This window comes from Sarcophilus harrisii, chromosome 1 (assembly GCF_902635505.1).
Source record: "Sarcophilus harrisii chromosome 1, mSarHar1.11, whole genome shotgun sequence".
In the NCBI taxonomy this organism is placed as follows: Eukaryota; Metazoa; Chordata; class Mammalia; order Dasyuromorphia; family Dasyuridae; genus Sarcophilus; species Sarcophilus harrisii.
In genome coordinates, this window is record NC_045426.1 from 662,474,538 (window position 1) to 662,497,597 (window position 23,060).

Genomic DNA, 23,060 nt, shown 5'->3' on the forward strand with positions numbered 1-23,060 from the left:
GGTCTGGACAAGATAGTCTGTTTTATAGTCTAAATCCTGGGTTCTAAGGGCCCTCCCAGCTCTGACCTCCTGGGTTCTAAGGGCCCTTCCAGCTCTGACCTCCTGGGTTCTAAGGGCCCTCCCAGCTCTGACCTCCTGGGTTCTAAGGGCCCTCCCAGCTCTGACCTCCTGGGTTCTAAGGGCCTCCCAGCTCTGACACCCTGGGTTCTAAGGGCCCTCCCAGCTCTGACCTCCTGGATTCTAAGGACCTTCCCAGCTCCTACATCCTGAGTTCTAAGGGCCCTCCCAGCTACCAACATCCTGGGTTCTAAGGGCCCTCCCAGCTCCAACATCCTGGGTTCTAAGGGCCCTTCCAGCTCCAACATCCTGGGTTCTAAGGGCCCTTCCAGCCCTGATATCCTGGATTCTGAGGGCCTCCAGCCCCGGCACCGTGAATCTGTCCTAGCTCTGCTAACTTATCTTTCCTATCTGATCTGTAATTAGAGGTTGATCTGTGCCCCATCAGCCTCTGGGGAAGGCCAGATGAAAAGATGGGGATAAAGAATCGTTTTCTTGAAGAGATGATAGAACTATGAAAACCTGAGTCCTTCTGTCCCTTGGTCTCTTGTGATTTCCCTCCCCATCTCTCTCTTTCCTCTTCTCCCCTCTCTGTCTCTCTATCTCTGTCTCATCTTTCTCTTACTTCTTCCTTTCCTTTCTCCCTCTTTCTCTTTCTCCTCCTCCTTTCCTCTCTCCCCTTTCCCTTCCCTTTCCTCTTTCCTTCCCCCTTCACTCCTCTTTCTCTCCCCTCTTTCCCTTCCTTCTTCCTTTCCTGTCTGACCTTATTTTTCTCTTTCATTCCCTCTCCTTCTCCTGCCCTCCCTCCTCTTGCCCCCCTTCACCTTGTGCAGCCCAGATTGAGGAGGGAAGGGCAGATGGGAAGGGGCCTAACCAAGCTGCTCTGTGTCTGTCTCTATCCAGGTAAACCAGACATTCCGTCAGCTGGCCCTGCTGAAGGAGCTCTATGGCCTCTGGATGGAGCTCGCACCCCAGATCACCAGCTTCATGAACAACAGCTCCGAAGTGGAGCTCCTGAAGGTGGGAGCCGGCTGGCGGGTCCCGGGGAGCTTGGAGTGCCAGTCTGGGATCAGCAAGATCCAGGAGGCAGTCTGGTGTAGTGGGGAGGGGGCAGTTACAATACTGGGGAGGATACACTCTGTCCCTTACTACCCTTGTGACTGAGCAAATCAGCTCCTCTCTCCTGGCCTCAGTCTATCTGGCCTCCCAGGTCACGTCCTGCTTCAACTCTAGAGTTTTGATCCATGAATAGGCATTCATTAAGTACCTACTGAATACTCAGCCTTGAGCACCCAGTTCATGGTGGAAGAATAATGGGCTGGGAATTAGGGAATCTGGGGTCTAAGAGGATTTTTTAAAAAATCTTGGGCAAGTTCCTTCCCCTCTGTGACTTTCTTCTGAAAGAACATAGAGATTCAAGTCCGAATGCAAGACCTGGGCTTGGGACTTACTGGAATGGACTGGGGCAAGTCTCTTTCTCACCCCAAGTCTTAAGTTTCCTCACATATAAAGTGATATCCCAGCCCTGATGTATTCAAGGGCCCTCCCAGTCCTGACATATTCTAAGGGCCCTCCCAGCTCTGACTTTGTATGTTCTAAGGGCCCTCCCAACTCTGACCTCCTGGGTTCTAAGGGCCCCCAGCTCTGATATTGGAGAAAATAAATTTAGCTAGGACTGGTTTTAGAAAGGAAGAAAAGGAGTGAGGAGCATTTGGGGCGAACACGAGTGGGAAATGGGGTCAGGGTCAGGTCCTCAGCTAAGGGGCTTCCCCTTCCCCTTTTCCTCCAGAGGCTGCTCCAGATGCCCTCCTGGGAAGAGAGGCCGGGGCGCCTCAGGAACAGGACATTGGCCCTCCGCACCTTCCTGGGCTTAGATGGGAGCGGCTACACTTGGAAGGAGGCCCATGAAGACATAACTCTGGTGGTGGACAAAATGGGGAAGGTCCTGGAGGTGAGACAAGAACCCCTCTCAGGGCCAATACTTTTAAGTTCCCCAGCCCACCTCCCCCCAATTTCCAGCACAGAGGCTGTAAGTGTGGCAGTGTATTGCTATCATTGCTAGCTGCCTCAGTTTCCCCAAATTTTAAGGATAATAATAGCACCTATCTTACAGGATTATTATAAGCATCAAATAAGATAATAGTTGTGAAGTGCTTCAAAAATCTTGAAACAATAATAATGATGATGGCTGACATTTATTTTTTCCTTCATTTTTTTATTATTATAGCTTTTTATTTACAAAGTATTTGCATGGGTAATTTTTCAGCTTTGACAATTGCCAAACCTTTTGTTCCAACTTTTCCCCTCCTTTCCCCCTTCCCCTCCCCCAGATGACAGGTTGACCAATACATGTTAAATATGCTGAAGTATAAGTTAAGTACAATATATGTATACATGTCCATATAGTTATTGTGCTGTACAAAAATCGGACTCTGAAATATTGTACAATTAGTCTGTGAAGGAAATCAAAAATGCAGACGGACAAAAATAGAGGGATTGGGAATTCTATGTAGTGGTTCATAGTCATCTCCCAGAGTTCTTTGCTGGGTGTAGCTGGTTCAGTTCATTGTTGCTCTGTTGGAACTGATTTGGTTCATCTCATTGCTGAAGACAGCCATGTGATGGCTGACATTTAAACTGCCTACTCTGGGCCAGGCGCTGTTGTAAATACTTTACAAATATTTTATTTGATTCTCATAACAATCCTGGAAAGAAAATGTTATTTTCACCCCCATTTTATAGATGGAGAAATTGAAGCAGAGACAAAGTGACTTAGTCAGGGTCAATGTCTTGGGCCAGATCTGACCTCTCAGCTTCCTCCCTCCATCCAGCCCCTTTTGCTGCTAGGAACCTGAATGCCTGTGGCGATGAGGAGGATGAGTGTCATCTTCCCTCATTAGAATATAAGCCCCTTGAGAGCTGGTGGGCCTTGTTTGCTCCCGTTTGCTCTCTCAGCGCCTGGCACAGAGCAGGTGCTTGGAGATCCCTCTGTCTCTGTGTTCTGGTCACCCTCCCAGACTTCTCCGGGGCCACATCTGGCCCCTGGTCTCCTGGGGAGAAACATGGTCTTGTTGGGGAGGGTCTTGGGAAGGAGCTGGAGTTTCTGGGCCAGAGGGCGCCTGTGAGGGCCCCGGGAGAGCTGCAGACAGGGGACCACCCAGGCCCTTCGTTTGAATCTGCAACTCTATGCGGCGGGGAAGCTCTCCTTCCCCCTGTTGCTGGGAGTCTGGCGTCCCTGAGCAGTCGGCTTCTCTCTCATACAGTGCGTGTCTCTGGACAAGCTGGAGCCAGTGACGACCGAGGACATGCTGATGGATCGGGCTGTGGAGCTGCTGGAGCAGCGGCGCTTCTGGGCCGGGATTGTCTTCCTGGGGCTGCAGGATAGGGGAACTCCCAGCCACATTCGCCTCAAGATCCGCATGGATATCGATGATGTCACCAGGACTAATAAAATAAAAGACAGGTTGGAGGAGGGGTTGAGAGGCTGGGATGGTTCATCCTGGACTGTGGGGCCTCCTGGACCTAACCTTACCATGGCCATTGTGGCCCCAGGCCCCTCTCACTGATACTCTCTGAGGGCCTCCCAGCTCTGACCTCCTGGGCTCTAAGGGCCCTCCCAGCTCTGACATCCTGGGTTCTAAGAGCCCTCCCAGCTCTGACCTCCTGGGTTCTAAGGGCCCTCCCAGCTCTGACCTCCTGATTCTAAGGGCCCTCCCAGCTCTGACCTCCTGGGTTCTCAGGACCCTCCCAGCCCTGACCTCCTAGGTTCTAAGGACCCTCCCAGCTCTGACCTCCTGGGTTCTAAGGGCCCTCCCAGCTCTGATACTATAAGGTCTGACACTCTATGTTCCTCTCCATCTCTGCCATTGTGTTAGAGGAAGCTGTGGACTACTAGTTCCTCCAGAGAAAGTCTGGGGATGGGAATCTCTGCTGTGTTTGCCCTTTCCAGGCGGCATGTGAGCCTGGTGTCCCGGCACTGGGTCCATGCCCAGCTAGCCTGGCAGGGGCTTTGCCATTTTCATGCCGTTGTGTGCAGGTTCTGGGACCCAGGCCCGGCAGCGGATCCCTTCCTGGACATGCGCTATGTGTGGGGTGGCTTTGTCTACCTTCAGGACCTTCTGGAGGGGGCAGTCGTGCGGGTCCTTAATGTCTCTGCTCGCCCTGCCAGCATCTACCTGCAGCAGATGCCCTACCCCTGCTACGTGGATGACGTGTGAGTGGCCCCACCCCTTGTCCCTGGAGCCTCTTGGGGCGTCTTGACTCAGCTGAGTATTGGGGGAGCCCACGCCCCTTTGGGCATCCCCACCCTGGACACCTCCTCAGCCAGCCCTGAGAGAGGGAGCCATCAGACCGAGGGCACTGCATTGAGGGGAAAAGTCAGGGTGACGGCCTGGGCCCTTCCTCCTACTTCCTTTCCCCCTACCCATCAGGTTCCTGCGGGTGCTGAACAGGTCACTGCCCCTATTTCTGACCCTCGCGTGGATATATTCCGTGGCCCTGACCGTGAAGGGCGTCGTTCAGGAAAAGGAAGCTCGCCTTCGGGACACCATGCTGGCCATGGGCCTGAGTCGTGGCGTTCTCTGGACCAGCTGGTTTATCAGTAGCCTCTTGCCGTTCTTGGTCAGCAGCAGCCTTCTTGTTCTTATCCTCAAGGTGAGATGGGCCTCTGTACCCTCACCCCTAGGGACCTCTCCCCATGCTGTCTCCCAGATCCAGCCCTGCTTCCCTTAGTTCCCACACCTAGAACCCCTCACTCCATCCCCACCTCTTCCCACTCAGTTCTCCCCTGCATCCCCTGGCTCCACCTCTTACGAGTAAAGACCTCTCCTATAGCCTCATCTCATCTAGTCATGGATCCCCCAATACTCCATCCTACTCCTCTTTCCGTATCTGCACTCTCCACTCTATTGCCCACCAGGGACTCCCACATGCTAACCCTCCATATTCTGGGCTCCCTTTCTACTGTCCATACCCATGTTCTAAGGTTCCTTCCAGCTCTGACTCCCTGTTCTAAGGGCCCTCCCAGCTCTGACCTCTTGTTCTAAGGGCCCTCCTAGCCCTGACATCCTATGTTCTTTTTTTTCCCCTAGTAAATTGATTTATTTTTAACACACATTGCTTTATGAATCATGTTGGAAGAGAAAAATCAGAGCAAAAAGGGAAAATTATGGGAGAGATAAAAAAAAAAACCAGAAAAGAAAAAAGTGAACATAGCATGTGTTGATTTACTTCAGTCTCCTTAGAACTTTTTCTGGATGCAGATGGCACTTTCTGTCCAAAGTCTAGTGGGACACACATATTATTCCTTAAGCTATCTCTCATCTAAATCCAGAGGTCCCTATCCTTCAGACCCCAGAACCCCTCTCCTGTGCTGAGTCCCCTTCGCATTTAAATCACCTATACCATGATCTCCCCCCTCATTATGTTTCTTAAACCAAGGCTCCTCTTACTCCATCCCCCTGGGGCCTTTCCCATGCTCCCCACCATCCCCCTCATTCCAGGGCCTTCTTCCCCTATGCGCATACCAATAAACCAAGGGCTCTCCCTACCTTGCCCCCCATCCCCAGGGTCCCTACTCTGGGTGACCACTCTGTCTTTTACCTTCTGAGGCCATTTAGACTGGCTCCCACTTTTAACAGACGGAGAGACAGGCCTAAGTGACTATCAGAAACTCTTTCAGGCAGTCAACTTCTTGTCTCTGGTGTTTACCACTTATGCCTTCGATCCCGTGGGGTCCATTTTATTCCTTGGTAAAATGAGAGTGTTGGACCAGAGGCCCCTCTGTGGAGCAGTGATCTGTAACCCCTGTAGTCACAGCCCCCTCAGGCTTCTCTTACACCCATGCTCTGTTGGCCCAACATCCCACTTGTGTTCCTGCCCTAAGTTTTAGGACCTGGATCTTCCCCGGGCTCAGCCTAATGGGAGGGAGAGGGGCATTTGAGCCCCCAAATGGCCAAGTGTTCATGGATGGGCCCAGGTCACCCCATCCCCTTTCTCTCTGCAGCAGGGGGACATTCTCCCCTACAGCCACCCCCTCCTGGTCTTCCTCTTCCTGGCCGCCTTTGCTGTGGCCACAGTCTGCCAGAGTTTCCTGTTCAGTGCCGCCTTCTCCCACGCCAATGTGGCAGCTGCCTGTGGGGGCCTCCTCTACTTCACCCTGTACCTGCCCTATGTGCTCTGTGTGGCCTGGAGGGACCGAATGCCCCAAGCCCTGCGGCTGGCTGCGGTAAGGCTTGGGGTGGGCCTGCCCGGGGGGCCCCAAGCCTTGGACTGTGGGCAGAGGGAGGCCTGGGAACGGAACTGGGCCCGTTTGCAGGGACTCTGGGGAGTGCTCCTCCAAGGGCAGCAGGGGAAAGACGCTGTCAGGGGAAACATGGCTGCTCTCAATCAAGATGCCCACCTCCCGACTCTCAGAGCCCTGGACCCTCCCCAATGCCCAGACAGAAAAGACCCCACCTCCCAATTCCCAGAGACCTGTTACCTTCCCCAAATACCCAGACAGACTTCTTCCCCCAAAGGGCTCTTCCAAATGTTCCTTCTGGATCCCATGCCCCACTAAACTCTACACTTCTATGAACCCCCCAGGACTGTCTATAGACCCCACCTAATCCTGAAGTTTCTTAGACCAAGATCATTCCGTGGCTGCCATTCGAACTCGATCTCATGCCTTCCCTTTGCCCTCTTGTTGCCCACAGAGAGGTTTCCCTTCTAGCTTTCATTAGCAGTTCGACGTGTTTATTAGGGCGTGATATTTATGCCTACTTCGTGAAAAGCTTGTGATAGCAGCTTGAAAGAGAAAATGACTGTGTCCTCTGGGGGTAGCTCATATTCTCTCTAGATCCTCCAGTCTCTCTATAGGCTCCCTACATCCCCAGAGCGGTCCCAGGCCTCCCAGAGCAGTCCTAGATCTCCTCGGAGCAGTCCCAGGCCTCCCCGCCCCTTATAGCTCCCTCCTTCCCATCTGTAGACCCAGGGCAGAGGCCATGTTGTGCCAGCCTCAGATTTTGGGGGTCTGGGACAGCTATGGGCCAGCCATTCCTGAATGGCCCCTGAGGACTGGCAATTCCAAGCCTTCTGTGGGCTCTGGGACCAGGATTAGAGCTGGGAGGCTTGGGCCTGCCCAGTGCCGGGAAGAAAAGATGCTAAGGGAATGGGAGGCAGTGCCCCTGGGGAGGGAAAGAGAGACACCCCCTTCACTTTCCTCCTCTCTAGAGCCTGCTGTCCCCGGTGGCTTTTGGCTTTGGCTGCGAGTACTTCTCCCTGTATGAGGAGCAGGGCGTGGGCATCCAGTGGCACAATCTGGGCCGGAGCCCAGTGGCCGGCGACATCTACAGCCTGGCGCTGTCTGAGGCTCTGCTGCTCCTGGACGCCGGGCTCTATGCTGCGGCCACCTGGTACATTGAGGCCATCTGCCCCGGTGAGACCTGAGAGAGACGGGCCCGGGCGGGGGGCTGGAGGGCAGGACTCTTGGGGCCTGAGGAAGGTGCTCTCTCTGACTCACCGCAGGTCAGTATGGAATTCCTCAGCCCTGGAATTTCCCCTTCCGGAAGAGCTACTGGTGTGGAGAGCTGGGATTGGTCAGTCTGGACCCAGGCCCCTCCAAGAATGACTCTCAAGGTAGGTCCTTTCCCCCCACACACACACACATATCTGTTGATATCATGATCCTGGAGGTTAAGTCCTCCTGGGTCCCTCCTGTTTTATCCTAGGGAGCCTTCAGACCGACCTTAATTATATCTCGGTCTCATCCTCCCCAAAACTCCATATAAACTTTCCCAGCCCCTCACAGACCCATCCTTGGAGACTCCTCAGCTCCCCAACAACCTCTAACCTTTCACGCTCCCTGTGGTTGCTGAGCCCCCCGGTGCCCAGGGTGTGGTGAGTCCATGACAAATGCTTGTTATGGGGCAACAAGGTGGTGCAGTGGATAGAGCACTCCGGAGGACCAGAGTTCAAATCTTACCTCAGACACTTAACACTCCCTGGCTGTGGGACCCTGGGCAAGTCCCTTACCCCCAACTGCTTCAGCAATGCTTGTCACCCTGCCTGAGTGATACCTTATAGAGCACAGCCCCGTCTGAGTCCCTTCAGATGGCCCTTGATATCCCTCACACTCACTAAAGACTGGGGGCTCTTCCCCGGCCTCTATGACCTTCTGTTAGAAGAAAAAAATATTTTGGTCCCTGTAGTTCAGTTGAATCAGCATCCTGGTAATCCCATGCATTTTATTTTGTACATTTCAAAACCTTGTTTGGGGAAGGGGTCCGCATGATTCGGCAGGCTGCCCAAACTGGGGGACCCCTGCTCAGATCCCACCTCCATATTGTCCTTCCCGAAGCCCCCCTGATTCCTCGGACCCCATCTAGATCCATCAGGCAAAAAGCCTCTGCCCCCTCCAGAAGCCTCATATCCTCATGGCCCTTCCATGTCCCCCTTCTCATTCCAACCCAAGACCAAGGAATGACATCCCTGAAGATTTGTCCCCTGGAGCTTCCTTCTCCCGTGGAAGACAAAGCTTCCATCATAGCAGAGACCTCAGGGAGGGGGAAAGGAGCAATCATTAAGCACCTACTGTGTACCAGGGCTGTGTTTTATTATACTACATGATTCTCACAAGAGGAAACTATGGCAGATAAAAGTTAAGTGACTACCCAGGATCACAGAGCTAGTCCATTTCTTTTTCTTTGTTTTGTTTTGTTTTGTGCTGAGTCAGTTGGGGTTAAGTGACTTGCCCAGTGTCACACAGCCAGGAAGTGTTAAGTGCCTGAGGGCAGATTTGAACTCAGGTCCTCCTGACTTCAGGGCTGGGGCTCTGCCCACTGCACCACCCAGCTGCCCAGCTAGTACATTTCTAAAGCTGAATTGGGACGTGGGTCTCCAGCCTCCGCACTCTCACAACTCCACTTGCCTGCCCTCATCAACCAGCGCTGCGTGAATGGAATAGAACTGCAGCTCACCCACCCCCTCGCACCTAACAGGTCCCATTTGTCCCCCTGGACTCCCAGCGGCTCCCTGGGGTATATTGCTTTCCCAGACTTCACAGTAGCATGGATCCCCGTTGCAGTGTTGGGGGGGGCGGCGCTTCCTGCGACGGGAGCTGGGGATCCTCATGCCCGGTGCCTCCTTTCCTGCAGTGCTAGTGGAAGAACCATCCCCTGGGCTACAGGTGGGTGTGTCCCTTCAGGGCCTGGTGAAGTACTACCCGGGCAGTGCCCGCCCTGCCCTCCAGGGGCTCAGCCTGGACTTCTACGAGGGCCACATCACTGCCTTCTTGGGCCACAATGGGGCTGGCAAGACCACAACTCTGTGAGTGCCGTCCCAGGTGGGGGGAGGGGCTGGAGACTGCGCCAGGGGGCTGGGTGCGAGGGGGAGAACTCCTCCACAGCCCCCACCTCCCCCTCCCATCTCTGGAAACCTCCCTGAGCCCCAGCCCGCCGCTGGCGCATTTCTCAGCCTCTGCCTGCCTCAGCTCTGACTTGTTGTGCTCCTAGCTCCATCCTGAGCGGCCTCTTCCCCCCTACCCGGGGCTCAGCTCTCATCCTGGGCCAAGACGTCAGCTCCAACAGGGCAGCCGTGCGCCGCAACCTGGGCCTGTGCCCCCAGCACAATGTGCTCTTCGATATGTAGGTCACGGGCCTGGGGATGGTCTTACCAAAGCCAATTGTCAGAGCTGGGGGGGGCCTTAGGACAGAGTCAGGGCTGGGGCTGGGGAGGAGTGATGGTAACTTAGAATCCAGAATGTTGGGGCCAGAGCAGGGGGGGGATGACCCTTAGAACCTAGGGATTTTAGAGCAGAAGAGGGTCTTGGTTCCAGGCTATGGAGAGGCCCTGGGGAAGAGTGCCCTGAGCATTGGGGGAGCAGCTCATGTCTCTTCCTGCCCCCAGTCTGACTGTGGAAGAACATATCTGGTTCTATGGGCGCCTCAAAGGGCTGAGCCAGGCAGCCGTGAGCCAGGAGCTGCCTCATCTCCTGCAGGACGTGGGGCTCCCCCACAAGCGGCAGGAGCAGACTCGGCACCTCTCTGGTGAGCTTTGGGCCCTGGGCCTCTTGTCCCTCTCCCAGACCCACCCTCCTCCTCAGTCATTAGCTCCCTGGGTCCTATGCTCCTACCACGTAGTCTGACTTAGAGGCAAGAATGACAGAAGGAATGGGAGAGACTAGCACAGGATGGTGTGGGCCAGGGGCCAGGGGCCGTGGGACACTCCTGGGCTCACAGAGGGGTAGATGAAGGTTTCAGGCAGACAAGAATATTGTAAATGAGCTCAGGGAGGCCAGATGTTACAGAATTTGGGCTTTCCTCCATGAGCTGTGGGAGACCTGGGAAAACTGGCTGAGCTGGGGAAAGACTGATGGCCTCTGCAGCACGCAATGAAGGCAGGGAGGCCAGGAGGAGGCTGCTGGGATGGTAGCAAATCAAGAGAGGGTGAAGTTGGCCCTGAACTTCACCAGTGTCATTGGGAGTGGGGGGAGTGGGAGGTGGTTGTGATGGATAGCACAGTGCCTGGGATGTAATGACTGCTTAAATGAAATTGAATTGACCCCCAGGACAAGATGACCATCAGATTGTAAGAGTTTGGGAGTCAGAGAAGAGAGAAAAAAGGATTGTTGTTGTTCAGTCATTTCAGACTCTTGGGGACCCCCTTTTGGGGTTTTCTTGGCAAAAAAATAGAACCTTTGGAGTAGTTGGTCATTTCCTTTCCCAACCCATTTTATAGATGAGGAAACTGAGGCAAACAGGGTGAAGTGACCTGCTCAAGGTCACATGCTTGGTTAAGTTTCTGAGGCTCGATTTGAACTCAGGTCTTCCTGCCCATAGGATCACAGTAAGAGTTTAATAAATGCTTTTGGACTAATTGATTAAAAGCGTTTATACAGTTAGAATGGACCTTCATTTTATAAAAAAGAGAGTCCTGCAAAGAGATGTCTTGCCCGCAGCCTCGTGGGTTCTGAACGATAGATGCGGTAACCGTGCCACGGCCTTCTGACACCAGAGGCAAATCCTTTTTGCAACGTCCTGTTACCTGGGGAGTGGATGAGATGGGCAAGGGAGTGTGCGAGAGCAGACATGGGAGTCTTGTTTCCTTGTTTGGCCCTGGAAGCTGGACTTAGAATCAGGATCCCTGGTTCAGTTTCCAGTCCCACCTCTTACCAGCCACAAGTTAGTTAGCTTCTGAAGGCCTCAGTTTTTTCACCTGTAAAATAGGCAAGTTGGACTCGATGAGCTGAGCACTCGCTGTGCCTCTGATTTCATATGCTGGCTCCCTGCCACCAGCTCAGGACTTCTGCTGTCCCCTCTCTGGTCACTGTCTCCTACAGACTCCTGGCTGGGCTGGCCCCGAGGAAGGCTGCAGGGTAGCAGTCCTGACTGCTCTGGGCAATGTCTCCCCTCTCTCAGGCGGGATGCAGAGGAAGCTGTCTGTAGCCATCGCCTTCGTGGGGGGCTCCCGAGTGGTCATCTTGGACGAACCCACCGCCGGTGTGGACCCGTTCTCCCGCCGGGGCATCTGGGAGCTGCTGCTCAAGTATCGGCAAGGTGGGTCAGGGCCTGCTTGTGGAGAAGTTGCTCTTGAGTAATCCCCTCCCCACTTCCCGCCGGTACCCTCATCTCTCCTCTTGGAGGGATGGCACAATGCCGCAGATAAGACTCTGGACTTGGAATAAGGAGAACATGGCTCAGAGCCTGCCCACAGTAGCTTGGTGACTGTGAGACCTGAGTGGGTCACCTAAGGATTGAACTTAATGGCTTCTAATCTGGTGATCCTCCTTCCTGAAAATGTTCTTTTCCATTCAGTCCAGATCCTGCATCCGCAAGTCCAGATTAAGGGCCACCTCTTCCTGAAAGTCTCCCCTGATTGTACCCTTGAGGTCTTTGAGGACCCCTCTCCCAGCCCTGAAAACACCAGATCCCTCCCTTTTACCTGTCGTGAGGGCCAGCCTCCCCCAGGAAGCCTCCAGAGCTCCCCAGGGTCACTCCCCTTGCCACCTCCACAGGTCGCACAGTAATCCTGTCCACTCACTACATGGATGAGGCAGAGCTCCTGGGAGACCGTGTGGCGATGATCGCGGGGGGGCAGCTCCGCTGCTGCGGGTCCCCCCTCTTCCTCAAGAGCCGCTTGGGCACAGGCTACTATCTGACCCTGGTGAAGCAGCGGCCGACTGTGCTCCTCAAGGCTGGGAAGGTGGGGCTCAGACCAGATGGGGGGAGGGGGGAGGGCTGGGGGCAGGGAGGGGGGAAAGGCCCAAAGACCCCTGGGGCAGGAATCCAGACTCTGCATGGTCAGGATCCTCCTTGTCACTGTCCCTGCTCTGCCCATGATGCCCCCCCCAGGACCAGGACCATGGCAAGCTAGAGAGGAGCTGGAACAAAGGCCTGGAAAGCAAGGAGGGGAACCCAGCTAATACCACTGGTGAGTCTCTGATGATGGGCCAGTCCATTATGTCCTTATGGCCTGGGTTCCCTGACCTCCCGGGTTCTAAGGGCCCTCCCATTTCTGACTTCCTGGGTTGGATCCTTCCCAGCTCTGACACCCCATGTTCTAAGGGCCCTCCCAGCTCTGACCTCCTGTATTCCACAAGTGTCCTCTCTACATGATGGGGGAGGTTCTTTAGGTCCTTCTGTCTCCTCTTGTCCAGATGTGGGCCAGCTGCTCACACTGGTACAGAAACTTGTTCCTGAGGCCCAGCTGGTGGAGGAGCTGGGCCATGAGGTGGTGCTGACCCTGCCATATGCTGGTGCCCACAATGGGGCCTTTGGGGAGCTGTTTCAGGAGTTGGACAAGCACCTTGAGGAGCTTGGCATCTCAGGCTACGGGATCTCAGACACCACCCTGGAGGAGGTAGGGAAGGCTGAAGGCTGGTGGGGCTTCAAGCACTGGGTTGCCCCTCTCCTCACCGTCCCAGTATTGCCAAATTTCCCCCATGCACAGATTCTTGTGGAGAAAGGGGTCCCTGGAGGCTCCCCTCTCTTCCTTCAATACACCCCAGGGTCACAGGACCAGCTTTGAGTTCCAGATCTTCCCAGTGGGCAAGTTTGGTGCTCTAACTGAACATCCGTCACCTCATCCCTAAAGCGTGGGGGTCAGAGCAGCTCTGAACCTCTCTTCCTCATATCTGGGGCTCCTTCCCCCAGCCCCTAGAGTTTTGCCTTCCCTCACTGTTCCATCATTTTTGAGGTCTCCTCTCCTCAGCCCCCCCCCACCCCACAGAGGTCCTTGCCCTCCTCCCTCCAAGCTCTTCATTTCTCCCTCCAGATCTTCCTGAAGGTGGCCGAGGATAATGGTGTTGATGCAGACCCAGAAGGTATTACTGCATCACCATAAGGGGCTTGCAGGGGACTTTCTTTCAGAACCTCTGAACCAGAGGCATCTGTGGGGAGCTAGGCATTTCCTGAGCCCAGATTGGGCCCTAGCTCCACCAGTCACCACTGACCCCCAGCAGCTTGGCCCAAGACTGGGAAGAGCCAGGGAGGCCCTGTCCCCGTTGTGGAGAGCAAACCTTAGAGGCCGCTCTGCTGCTGGTCTGGAGCGCAGCCTCTCCCTCCATGGACAGCCTCTGTCTCCCTGGCAGACCGTGAAGGCCAGCCTCTTCGGCTGCATGTGCCCGCCCCGGCCTCTGTCCGCTGCCCGCAAATGATGAGCAAGGAGCACACAGAGGAGAATGGAGACGTGGGTGAGTGCGCTCGTGGCTGCTCTCCCTGGCACTGGCATTGAAAGAACCTTGGGTTGGAGTCAGAGGGAAGGGAGAGGGAATAGGCGTTTATATAACACTGGTCATGTGCCTATGCTGGGGCTTTTTACAGTTTTCTCATTTGATTTTCACCCCCCTGAGAGGCAAGAGCTATTATTTATTCCCATTTTCCCAATGAGAAAACTGAAGCAAAAAGACTTGTTACCTGTCCAGTATCATACAGCCGAGGCTGGACTTAGATCTTGCTGACTCCTGGCCTGGCACTCTCTCCACAGAGCCACCTCACTGCCTCAGAAGGGGCACTGGGGTCTATCTGCGGCTTTTTGGCTGAGTGAATTTGAGCAAGTCACTTTTTCTTCACCAAGACTCAGTTTCCCCCTGGGTCAAATAAAGAGGTCAGCCTGTGTCAGTGGTGGGTGTAAAATTCAAATAGAAACAGATCCCTATAAAAGCAAATTGACCTAGAAAACCTTAGACTATTTAAAGCAATCCCAATAGACTGGGCAAAAAAAAAAAAAAATGCCATCTGAGTCAGATTTTTTCTGGATTTGCATCCAGAAAAAGAACTATGAAGAATGAATGTAAATCAGCACAGGATCTGTTCATTTTTTTATTTTAATCTCTCCCATGATTTTTCCCTTTTGCTCTGATTTTTTTCTCCCAACATGATTCAGCAATATGTGTTAAAATAAATAAAGAAATAAAAATTAGAAGAAAAACAAAAAAAGAAAAGAAAAAGAAGACCTCATCTCTGTTGCATTACAATTTTATTTTGTTAAACGTTTCCCAATTGCATTTGAGTCTGATCAGGGCAGCATTCTGGAGCACGGGCAGCCTGGAGTCCCTGGAAGTTGAGCCTCTGGTTTACATGCCCCCAGACCCCCTTCCTGCTCCAAAGCCTGAGTCTTTTATGATCCAATCCCGTCCTTCCTCCCTTGATGCTCTTGTCCCCAGCAGTGGCCGATTCTGCAGAAACACAGGCTCTGCACCATGAGCTGGGCAGCTCTGGGCGAGTGCAGGGCTGGGCCCTTACCCGGCAGCAGCTCCGGGCCCTGTTTATTAAGAGGTTCCTTCACGCTCGCCGCAGCCGCCGGGGTCTTTTTGCGCAGGTCAGCAGCTATCATGGGTGTCCGGGCCATAGGCCTGGGGTGCATAGAAGGAGGGGGCTCTGCGGGACTTTGGAGTCTTCAGGGACCTCGGGCTCCCTTCGCTAAGCACCCTGTGACGGCCCTGGTGTGCCCTTAGATCGTGCTCCCTGCCTTCTTTGTGGGTCTGGCCCTCTTCTTCAGCCTCATCGTGCCCCCATTTGGCCACTACCCACCCCTGGAGCTCCACCCGGCCATGTACGGGTCCCAGGTCTCTTTTTTCAGGTGAGCGCCAGGCTGGGCAAGGTGGGCAGGGAGAGCCCGAGCCAAGAAGGGCCACGTTTCCTCCGTGGTTTTTTCTGTTTACAGCGAGGATGACCCCGGAAGTCTCAGATATTCCCAGCTACTGAACGCCCTCCTGTCCAAGCCCGGCTTCCAAGGCGCTTGTGGGAGGAATAGCTCAAGCCTGTAAGCGCCCCCCACCAGGAAGCCCTTCCCTCTGGCTCTTTGTGGTACCTTGTAACAGTCCCTGGATACTTGGTAACTTACAGGTTCTGAGGCTGTGAGTCATTGTTACCATATTTGACTCCCACAGGATTAGTGGAGGACTGTGTAGTTATCGGGGCTGGTTACAAGTGGGTCCTTGTTGGAGGGAAGGAGTGTGTGTGGAGGGGTGCTGGAACCAGGAGATTATCCTGCGTTGCTCAGACCCTTGGGACCTTACAGGGGGCAGGATTGTGCCCAGGCTGCTCACCACGGCTTCTTGACGCCCCCAGTCCCCGAAGCTGTGGCTCAGGTCTTTGCTACAGGCAACTGGACCCGGCAGTTCCCATCCCCTGCCTGCCAGTGCAGCAGCCCCAGGGCCCGGAAGATGCTCCCTGACTGCCCGGAAGCAGCGGGGGGCCTCCCCCCTCCCCAGGTGAGGCCCAGAGAAGGGACAGCCGAGGCTCTGGACCTGGGGGCCGGCAGGCTGGGCCCACACTGAGGTTCTTTCCTGGGACAGATGCAGATAGGCTCGGGAGACGTGGTACAGAATCTGACGGGAAGAAATATCTCAGACTATCTGGTTAAAACCTATCCTCGGGTCATCAACCGGGGGTAAGGGCTCTGCCGGTTCTGCTCAGCGTCCGAACCAAAGCCCCATGGCCATCCGTGCCACTTTTATGCTTACCCTTCATCTTTACTCTCTGTCTCTAGGGAACATGGACTATCAGGGCTGGGAGGGCCCTTAGAACCCAGGAGGTCAGAGCTGGGAGGGCCCTTAGAACCCAGGAGGTCAGAGCTGGGAGGGCCCTTAGAACCCAGGAGGTCAGGGCTGGGAGGGCCCTTAGAACCCAGGAGGTCAGGGCTGGGAGGGCCCTTAGAACCCAGGAGGTCAGAGCTGGGAGGGCCCTTAGAACCCAGGAGGTCAGAGCTGGGAGGGCCCTTGGAACCCAGGAGGTCAGAACTGGGAGGGCCCTGAGAACCCAAAATGTCAGTGCTAGGAGGGCCCTTAGAACCCAGGATGTCAGAGCTAGGAGGGCCCTTAGAACCCAAAATGTCAGGGCTGGGAGGTCCCTTAGAGCACAGGAGGTTAGAGTTGGGAGGGCCCCGAGAACAGAGACTATCTTGTCCACTGTTGTCCACCATCCCAAAGTCCTTTCTCTCTCATACATGCCCACCTACCCCTAGGCTGGTTATAGGAGGGAGGCTGCTCCTGCCCCCTGCCCTGTACTGATAAGGGGAGTGGTGGCCAGAAGAAAGCTCCCTTCCTGTCCCTTTTCAAATCTGGGAAAGAGCAACTAGAGCCCTCCCCCTCTTCTCTTCTCTCAGGCTGAGGACCAAGAAGTACGTCAATGAGATTAGGTGAGCTAGTGGGGGAGCAGATTGAGGAAGCAGGTTTTGAGAGGTGCTGGGATGGGAATGAGGGAGACCAAGGGAAAAGGGGAGAAGGGAGGGCTAAGGGTGGGCTGGGGCATGTGCTGGAGAAGAGGATTTGCAGACCTTGGGTGAAGACATAGAGGAAGAGGATGGACGGGGAGAGAGACTAAGGGCTCTGGGCAGAGCAGTGGAGGCTGGAGGAGGCGCCATGGCCTGCTCTGAATCTGGACTTGCTTCATCTCCAGATATGGAGGCTTCTCCCTGGGGGGCAGCTCCGGCTTGGACCTGGGCTCAGGGCCAGAGATCCTCAGCACCATCCAGGAGCTCCAGGCCTTATTCTACGGCTCCCAGGTGCCTAGCTGGGGCAGAGGATGGGGACAGGAGGGGATCAAAAAGAGATGGGGGCAGGAGCGGAGGAGGAGGGCTGGTCTCTAACTGTCCTCTCTCCCTGCCTAGAACAATGTGGTACAGAACCTGCTACAGAATCTCAGTGCCTGGGCTGAGGGTCTGGATTCACAGAACAACGTGAAGGTGTGTGGGGGTTCTCCAGGCCCTGGGATTCCAGGGCTGCTCCATCTCCTCTCTCCCAATCCCAGTCTCAATCTTGAAAGCCAGGATTGGGTCCCCAGTGGGGAGCAGATGGGGTCCCCCATCTGTAAAAGGAAGCAATCAAATCTGAGGGTCCCTGAGGTGCCTTCCAATCCAGTAACTGTAGTCCTAAATCCTTCCTCAGATTCTTACTAATGGTGTGGCCTTAAGCAAGACATTTAATTCCTCTCAGCCTCAGTTTCCTCATCTGTAAAATGGAGATGATAATAATAGCCCCTGCTTCTCAGGGCTGTTACAAGAACCAAATGAGATAACACATATAAAGTACATTACAAAACTTAAAATCTTACAGAAGTGTTGACTAACATCATTATCATCAGTTTACTCATCTGTAAAATGGAGGTGATGATAATAATAGCACCCACCTACCAGGATTACTTCAAAATAATATTTGAAAGATAATCTTTATAAAGTACTTAGCAAATCTAAAAGTTCTATGTAAATATTTGCGACCCTTCTTTAAATCCCACCTCAGTTGTAGATTTAGCTGTGTGAGCATGGGCAAGTTGCTTTGTCTTTCTCACCTTCATGTTTCTTATCTCTAAAATGGGGATAATAATGGCACCAGTCTCACAGAGGCTCAGATGAGATAATAGACATGAAGCTCTTTGCACACTAAATGTGTTCTCTGTCTGGTTCCATTATTGTTACACTGATTTTTATTGTCGTCATGAGCTGGGACCCTGGCCACGGGCAATGACAGTTAATCCTTGGTCCAGGTCTGGTTCAACAACAAAGGATGGCATGCCATGGTGGCCTTTATCAACGTGCTGAACAACGGATTCCTGCGTGCTCACCTGCCCCCAGGGGCGGACCCCGAGACTTACGGCATCACCACTCTCAACCACCCCCTCAGCCTCACCAAGGAGCAGCTCTCTGAAGTCACCCTGTGAGTGCCCGGGGCCCAAGGGCGCTGGCTCCATTGCCCACCAGCTTGTCTACCCTCTTTTCCCTTCTGAGTTGTATTTGCCCCAAGTCTCTGCCATTTCTTCATTATTTCCAATGTACGTTTTATTTTGAGCCAACAGATACTAAACCAAAAAAGTCACTTAGAGAGTCACAAACAACTAGTTTATTGATTTGTAACAGAGCAAGGGATATACCCTATGCCATTGGCAATATCGTACTCACATTGGCTGCTGTAATTGGCCAGGTTTTTTTTTCATATTTTGATAACTGTGTTTCAATATAATTGCTTTTCTTGTAATCCTACACATTTTATAAATTTTTAAAAAGGGTTTTTCAGCTTCCCAGCCTGTCAGAAGTATCTAGGACATAATATCGGTTAAGAAGCCCAGGTCTTGATGACATGATCCTAGGACCTCTGACCTCCATGACTTCTGACCTCTTCACTGTAGGGCCTCTAGCTTTTACATAAGTCAGCATGGTACTGGGGAAAGAGCCCTGAATTTGATTGAAATCCCAGCTTTGTTTTTCTACAAAAATCCTCACTCTAAAATAAGGGGGTAAGACCAAGTGATAGCCAAGGTCCTTTCTGACTTTCGATTTTATGATCATTTAATTCTTATCTTTCATCGTATGCTCCCCGGCCTCCATGATCTTAACCATAATTCCATCATAATTTTTAACCCTTGTGTGTGGTGACCTGTTGTGATCTGTGATCTTAATTACGGATTCCTCTAACCTAGTGTTACCTCTAGCTTGTATCCCATGATCTTTGACCTAATTACCAGTGCTTTCTAACCCCATAGTTGGTGGTCTCTCAGGAAATCCAATCGCAACCCTCCACCAACCCCTTCCTCCTATCTTCTGTGTCTGTGACTTTTCCCTGCCGTTGGTGGCCGACAGCCCAGTAACCTCTGACTCCCTCCTAGGATGGCCTCTTCGGTGGATGTGCTGGTGTCCATCTGCGTGCTCTTTGCCATGTCCTTCGTCCCGGCCAGCTTCGTACTCTTCCTCATCGAGGACCGAGTCAGCCGAGCCAAGCACTTACAGCTCCTTGGGGGCCTGCCCCCAACCCTCTACTGGCTGGGCAATTTTGCCTGGGACATGGTAAGAGGGGCTGGGGGCAGGTAGAGCGTGGGCCAAGGGACTGCTCCAGGCACTCTTGTCCTGAGTGTGAGTCTGTGGGTCTCAGATGGTCTTAGGACCAGCTACAAGCTCTGACATTCCCCGTCAGGGAACATAGTGGACCAGGCCTCTAGGACCCACCCCGTCATTTTAGATGGTCCAGAGACCCCCGAGCCAGAGCCCTCTCTCCCTGGCTGGTACAGAACGCTTGTGACGGGGGAGAGACCCACCACCCTCCCGAGTGCCCGTGGATGGGGGAGGGGAGGGAGGATGAGGGGCAGGTGGGCATGACCAAGCACCTCTTGCTCCCCCAGTGTAATTACCTGGTGCCCGCAGGCCTGGTGGTACTCATCTTCCTGGGCTTTCAGCAGCGGGCATATGTGGCGCCAGCAAATCTGCCTGCCCTCCTGCTGCTGCTGCTGCTGTATGGGTGAGGACTCGTTCCCTGCCTGCTCCCCACACGCCCATGGCCTCAGGGAGTCCCCAGAGCTTCTCTTCATAAGGAAGGCCCATGCCCACCAATCCCCACCAATCTGCCCACTCCTCTCTGCTTCAGGCCGCCTCAATGCCCATGCCACACAGTTGTAGCCTGGCCACCTGCCTTCCCTGCCACCCCTTCTCCTCTCTCTCCAGCTGGTCTATTACGCCACTCATGTACCCGGCCTCCTTCCTGTTCTCCGTGCCCAGCACAGCCTATGTGGTCCTGACCTGCCTCAACCTATTCATCGGCATCAATGGCAGTGTGGCTACCTTTGTCCTGGAGCTCTTCTCCAACCAGGTTGGGCCACTTGGATCACAGTGGGGGGGTGGCGGAATCTCGGTTTAGGTTCCTGGGGGGAATGGGATTGGATCAAGGGTCCCTGACCTGCCTCTCTGCCCCAAACAGAAACTGAAGGATGTGAGCTGGATTCTGAAGAGGGTTTTCCTCATTTTCCCGCATTTCTGCCTAGGCCGAGGGCTCATTGACATGGTTCGGAACCAAGCTATGGCTGATGCTTTCATGCGCCTGGGTGAGTGTCCCTCAACTAGCTGAAACAAAGCTCATGTTCTGGGTTCTAAGGGCCCTCCTAGCCCTGACATCTTGGTCCTAAGGGCCCTCCCAGCTCTGACATCCTGGGACTGTTGTGAAGGAAGTCCTGGGTAACTTCTAGAAAGAGGGCTCCTTTTGGAATCAGAGGGCCTGCATTTGAATAGTCCTGCATCTTGGATCCTTTCTGTACTTTCTAAGGTCCCATATTCAGCTCTGGGCCCTTCAGTCTAAGAAGGACATTGACAATCTGGAAAGGGTCCAGAGGGGCCAACCAGAATAGTGAAAGGCCCTGAGACCAAACTGAGGATCAGTTGAAGGCCTGAAGCTTGGTTAGCCTGAAGAACACTCAGCTTGAGGCAGGAAAGGGGTGTTAAACATCTGAAAGGCTTTGGGCTAGAAGGGGCCTGATCAGAAAGGAAAGATCAGGGCCAATACACAGGAATTAGAATGATTAAACTCAATGCTGAGGAAAAAATTTTCCAGCATGGGATGGCTGGAGATTTTCAGGTGAAGGCAGCATAGCCAGGCCAACAAGCAAGTGAAGAGCATTTAAAAAAAATTTTTTTTAAATAATGATAGCTTTTTATTTTTCAAAATATATGCAGATAGTTTTCAACATTCACCCTTGCACAACTTTGTGTTCTAAATTTTTGTCCCTCCCTTCTCCCTGCCTCCTCCCCAGTATAGGTTAAACAGGGTACAGTTCTTCTATGCGTATTTTCACAATTGCCATGCTATGCAAGAAAAATTAGATTTAAAAATGAGAGGAAAAAGCAAGCAGACAAAAAAGGTAAAAATACTGTGTTGTGACCCACACTTAGCTTCCCTAGCCCTCTTTCTGGATGCAGATGGCTCTCTCCATCATAAATCTATTGGAAATGGCCTGAATCACCTCACTGTTGGAAAGAACCAAGTATGATCAACACATAATCTTGTTGTTGCCGTGTACAATCTCCCAGTTCTTCTTGCTTCACTCAGGATCAGTTCATGTAAGTCTCTCCAGCCTTTTCTGAAATCGGCCTGAAGAACATTTTCTTTTTTCCTGAGGCATTTGGGGTTAAGTGACTTGCCCAGGGTCACACCAGCTGGGAAGTGTTAAGTGTCTGAGGCTAGATTTGAACTCAGGTCCTCCTGACTACAGGGCTGGTGCTGTATCCACTGCGTCACCAAGCTGTCCCCCCTGAAGAGCATTTGTAAACACTTAACTCTGTGCCAGACTCTGGGCTAAGTGCTGGGAATAGAGTGACAAGATAAATGGCCCATAGTGCACAGAGAGAAAGACCTGAGTTCAAAATAGAGGGCAGACACTTTACTAGCTGAGTGACCCTGGACAAGTCATATAACTCTACCTCAATTACCTCGTGTCAAATGAGCTGGAAAAGGAAATGACAAACCAAGCCAGTGTCTTTGCCAAGAAAATCTCAAGTTGGACACAATTGAACAACAATAAAAACTAAACAAATAACAAAATAATCAGAAGATTGCCTTCCAGGGCTTTCCAGTGTGTCAGCTCCCTTCCTATTAGGTGGAACCTAGAGCTGAGAATGGTGACCAGACCTGCCTTCATTGAACCTGAGAATTTAGTTTGGGGGCAAGGCTTAGTAGGGAGCTATGGTGGGTTTTAGAGGAAGGAAGGGATCTGTTGAAAGCTATAAAACTAGGATGATTTCAGAAAGGCCTGGAGAGACTTACATGAACTGATGCTGAGTGAAGTGAGTAGAACCAGGAGATCACTGTGCACAGCAACAAGATTATGTGATGATCAATTGTGATGGTCTTGGCTCTTTTCAATAATGAGGTGATTCAGGGCAATTCCAATAGACTTGGGATGGAGAGACCATCTGCACCCAGAGAGAGGGCCATGGGGATTGAATGTGGATTGCAACATAGCACTGTCCTGTTTTTGGTTTTTGCTTGCTTTTTTTTATGTGTGTGTGTGTGTTTTTTTCCCCTTTTGATCTGATTTTTCTTGTGCAGCATAATAAATGTGAAAATATGTTTAGAATTGCACGTTTAACCTGTATTAGATTACTTGCTATATAGGGGAGGGGGAAAGGGGGATAGAGGGAGAAAAATATGGAACACAAGATTTTGCAAGGGTAAATGTTGAAAATTATCTTTGTATGTAGTTTGAAAAGTAAAAAGCTATTATAAAAATACATAAAAATTTTTAAAATTATATATAGTAGAAAAGTATTTTTAAAAATAAATTTTTTAAAATTATATGTAGTAGAAAGCTATTATAAAAAAATATCTTTTTTTAAATTTTAAATTACTTTTAAAAAAAAGAAAAGAAACTGGAATGAGAGAAGACAGTTTCGGGGCCTAGGGTTTGTTTTCCCCTCCTCCCATCTCTCCCATCCTGATGTGGTAGCTGGCAGGTAGGTCTCATGTGGTCTCTTTCTCCCCAGGAGATGAGCAGTTCAAGTCCCCGCTGAGCTGGGAGCTGGTTGGCAAGAACCTGTTCGCCATGGGACTGCAGGGGCCCATCTTCCTTCTCCTAACCCTCCTCCTGCAGCACCGAGCCCGCCTCCTGCCTAGGTCAGCCACTGCGAAGCCAGGGGTCGGAATCAAGGAGCAATGATCTGGGGAGACGCTGGAAGTCCCAGGGGCTGTTGGGGTTTGGATGAGAAAGGCAGAAACGCTGGGGGTATAAGATTTGGCTAGGGGTGGGCTGGGGGTAAGTAAGAGTCGTCTAGGG

General features: G+C 52.6%; 1 protein-coding gene across 8 annotated transcripts in view; it reads left to right on the top strand.

Annotated features, from left to right (window-relative positions):
- Window positions 1-23,060, top strand: part of ABCA7 (ATP binding cassette subfamily A member 7) — a 46,132-nt gene that overhangs the window by 17,285 nt on the left and 5,787 nt on the right. For 5 of the 8 annotated variants that reach the window (XM_031948023.1, XM_031948019.1, XM_031948022.1 and 2 more), the window contains 31 exons: window positions 961-1,077; window positions 1,847-2,008; window positions 3,321-3,520; window positions 4,094-4,270; window positions 4,488-4,710; window positions 6,062-6,283; window positions 7,270-7,474; window positions 7,564-7,674; window positions 9,192-9,363; window positions 9,549-9,680; window positions 9,943-10,082; window positions 11,454-11,591; window positions 12,050-12,237; window positions 12,387-12,465; window positions 12,692-12,894; window positions 13,309-13,357; window positions 13,625-13,726; window positions 14,699-14,853; window positions 14,990-15,114; window positions 15,199-15,297; window positions 15,556-15,748; window positions 15,833-15,927; window positions 16,642-16,674; window positions 16,935-17,040; window positions 17,146-17,220; window positions 18,018-18,187; window positions 19,134-19,311; window positions 19,644-19,759; window positions 19,963-20,107; window positions 20,216-20,339; window positions 22,771-22,900. In XM_031948023.1, the coding sequence (XP_031803883.1) occupies window positions 961-1,077; window positions 1,847-2,008; window positions 3,321-3,520; window positions 4,094-4,270; window positions 4,488-4,710; window positions 6,062-6,283; window positions 7,270-7,474; window positions 7,564-7,674; window positions 9,192-9,363; window positions 9,549-9,680; window positions 9,943-10,082; window positions 11,454-11,591; window positions 12,050-12,237; window positions 12,387-12,465; window positions 12,692-12,894; window positions 13,309-13,357; window positions 13,625-13,726; window positions 14,699-14,853; window positions 14,990-15,114; window positions 15,199-15,297; window positions 15,556-15,748; window positions 15,833-15,927; window positions 16,642-16,674; window positions 16,935-17,040; window positions 17,146-17,220; window positions 18,018-18,187; window positions 19,134-19,311; window positions 19,644-19,759; window positions 19,963-20,107; window positions 20,216-20,339; window positions 22,771-22,900 (4,364 nt within the window). Of the gene's footprint in view, window positions 1-960; window positions 1,078-1,846; window positions 2,009-3,320; window positions 3,521-4,093; window positions 4,271-4,487; window positions 4,711-6,061; window positions 6,284-7,269; window positions 7,475-7,563; window positions 7,675-9,191; window positions 9,364-9,548; window positions 9,681-9,942; window positions 10,083-11,453; window positions 11,592-12,049; window positions 12,238-12,386; window positions 12,466-12,691; window positions 12,895-13,308; window positions 13,358-13,624; window positions 13,727-14,698; window positions 14,854-14,989; window positions 15,115-15,198; window positions 15,298-15,555; window positions 15,749-15,832; window positions 15,928-16,641; window positions 16,675-16,934; window positions 17,041-17,145; window positions 17,221-18,017; window positions 18,188-19,133; window positions 19,312-19,643; window positions 19,760-19,962; window positions 20,108-20,215; window positions 20,340-22,770; window positions 22,901-23,060 lie in introns of those variants that run through there. The other 3 variants (XM_031948027.1, XM_031948020.1, XM_031948025.1) reach the window with 3 other exon arrangements.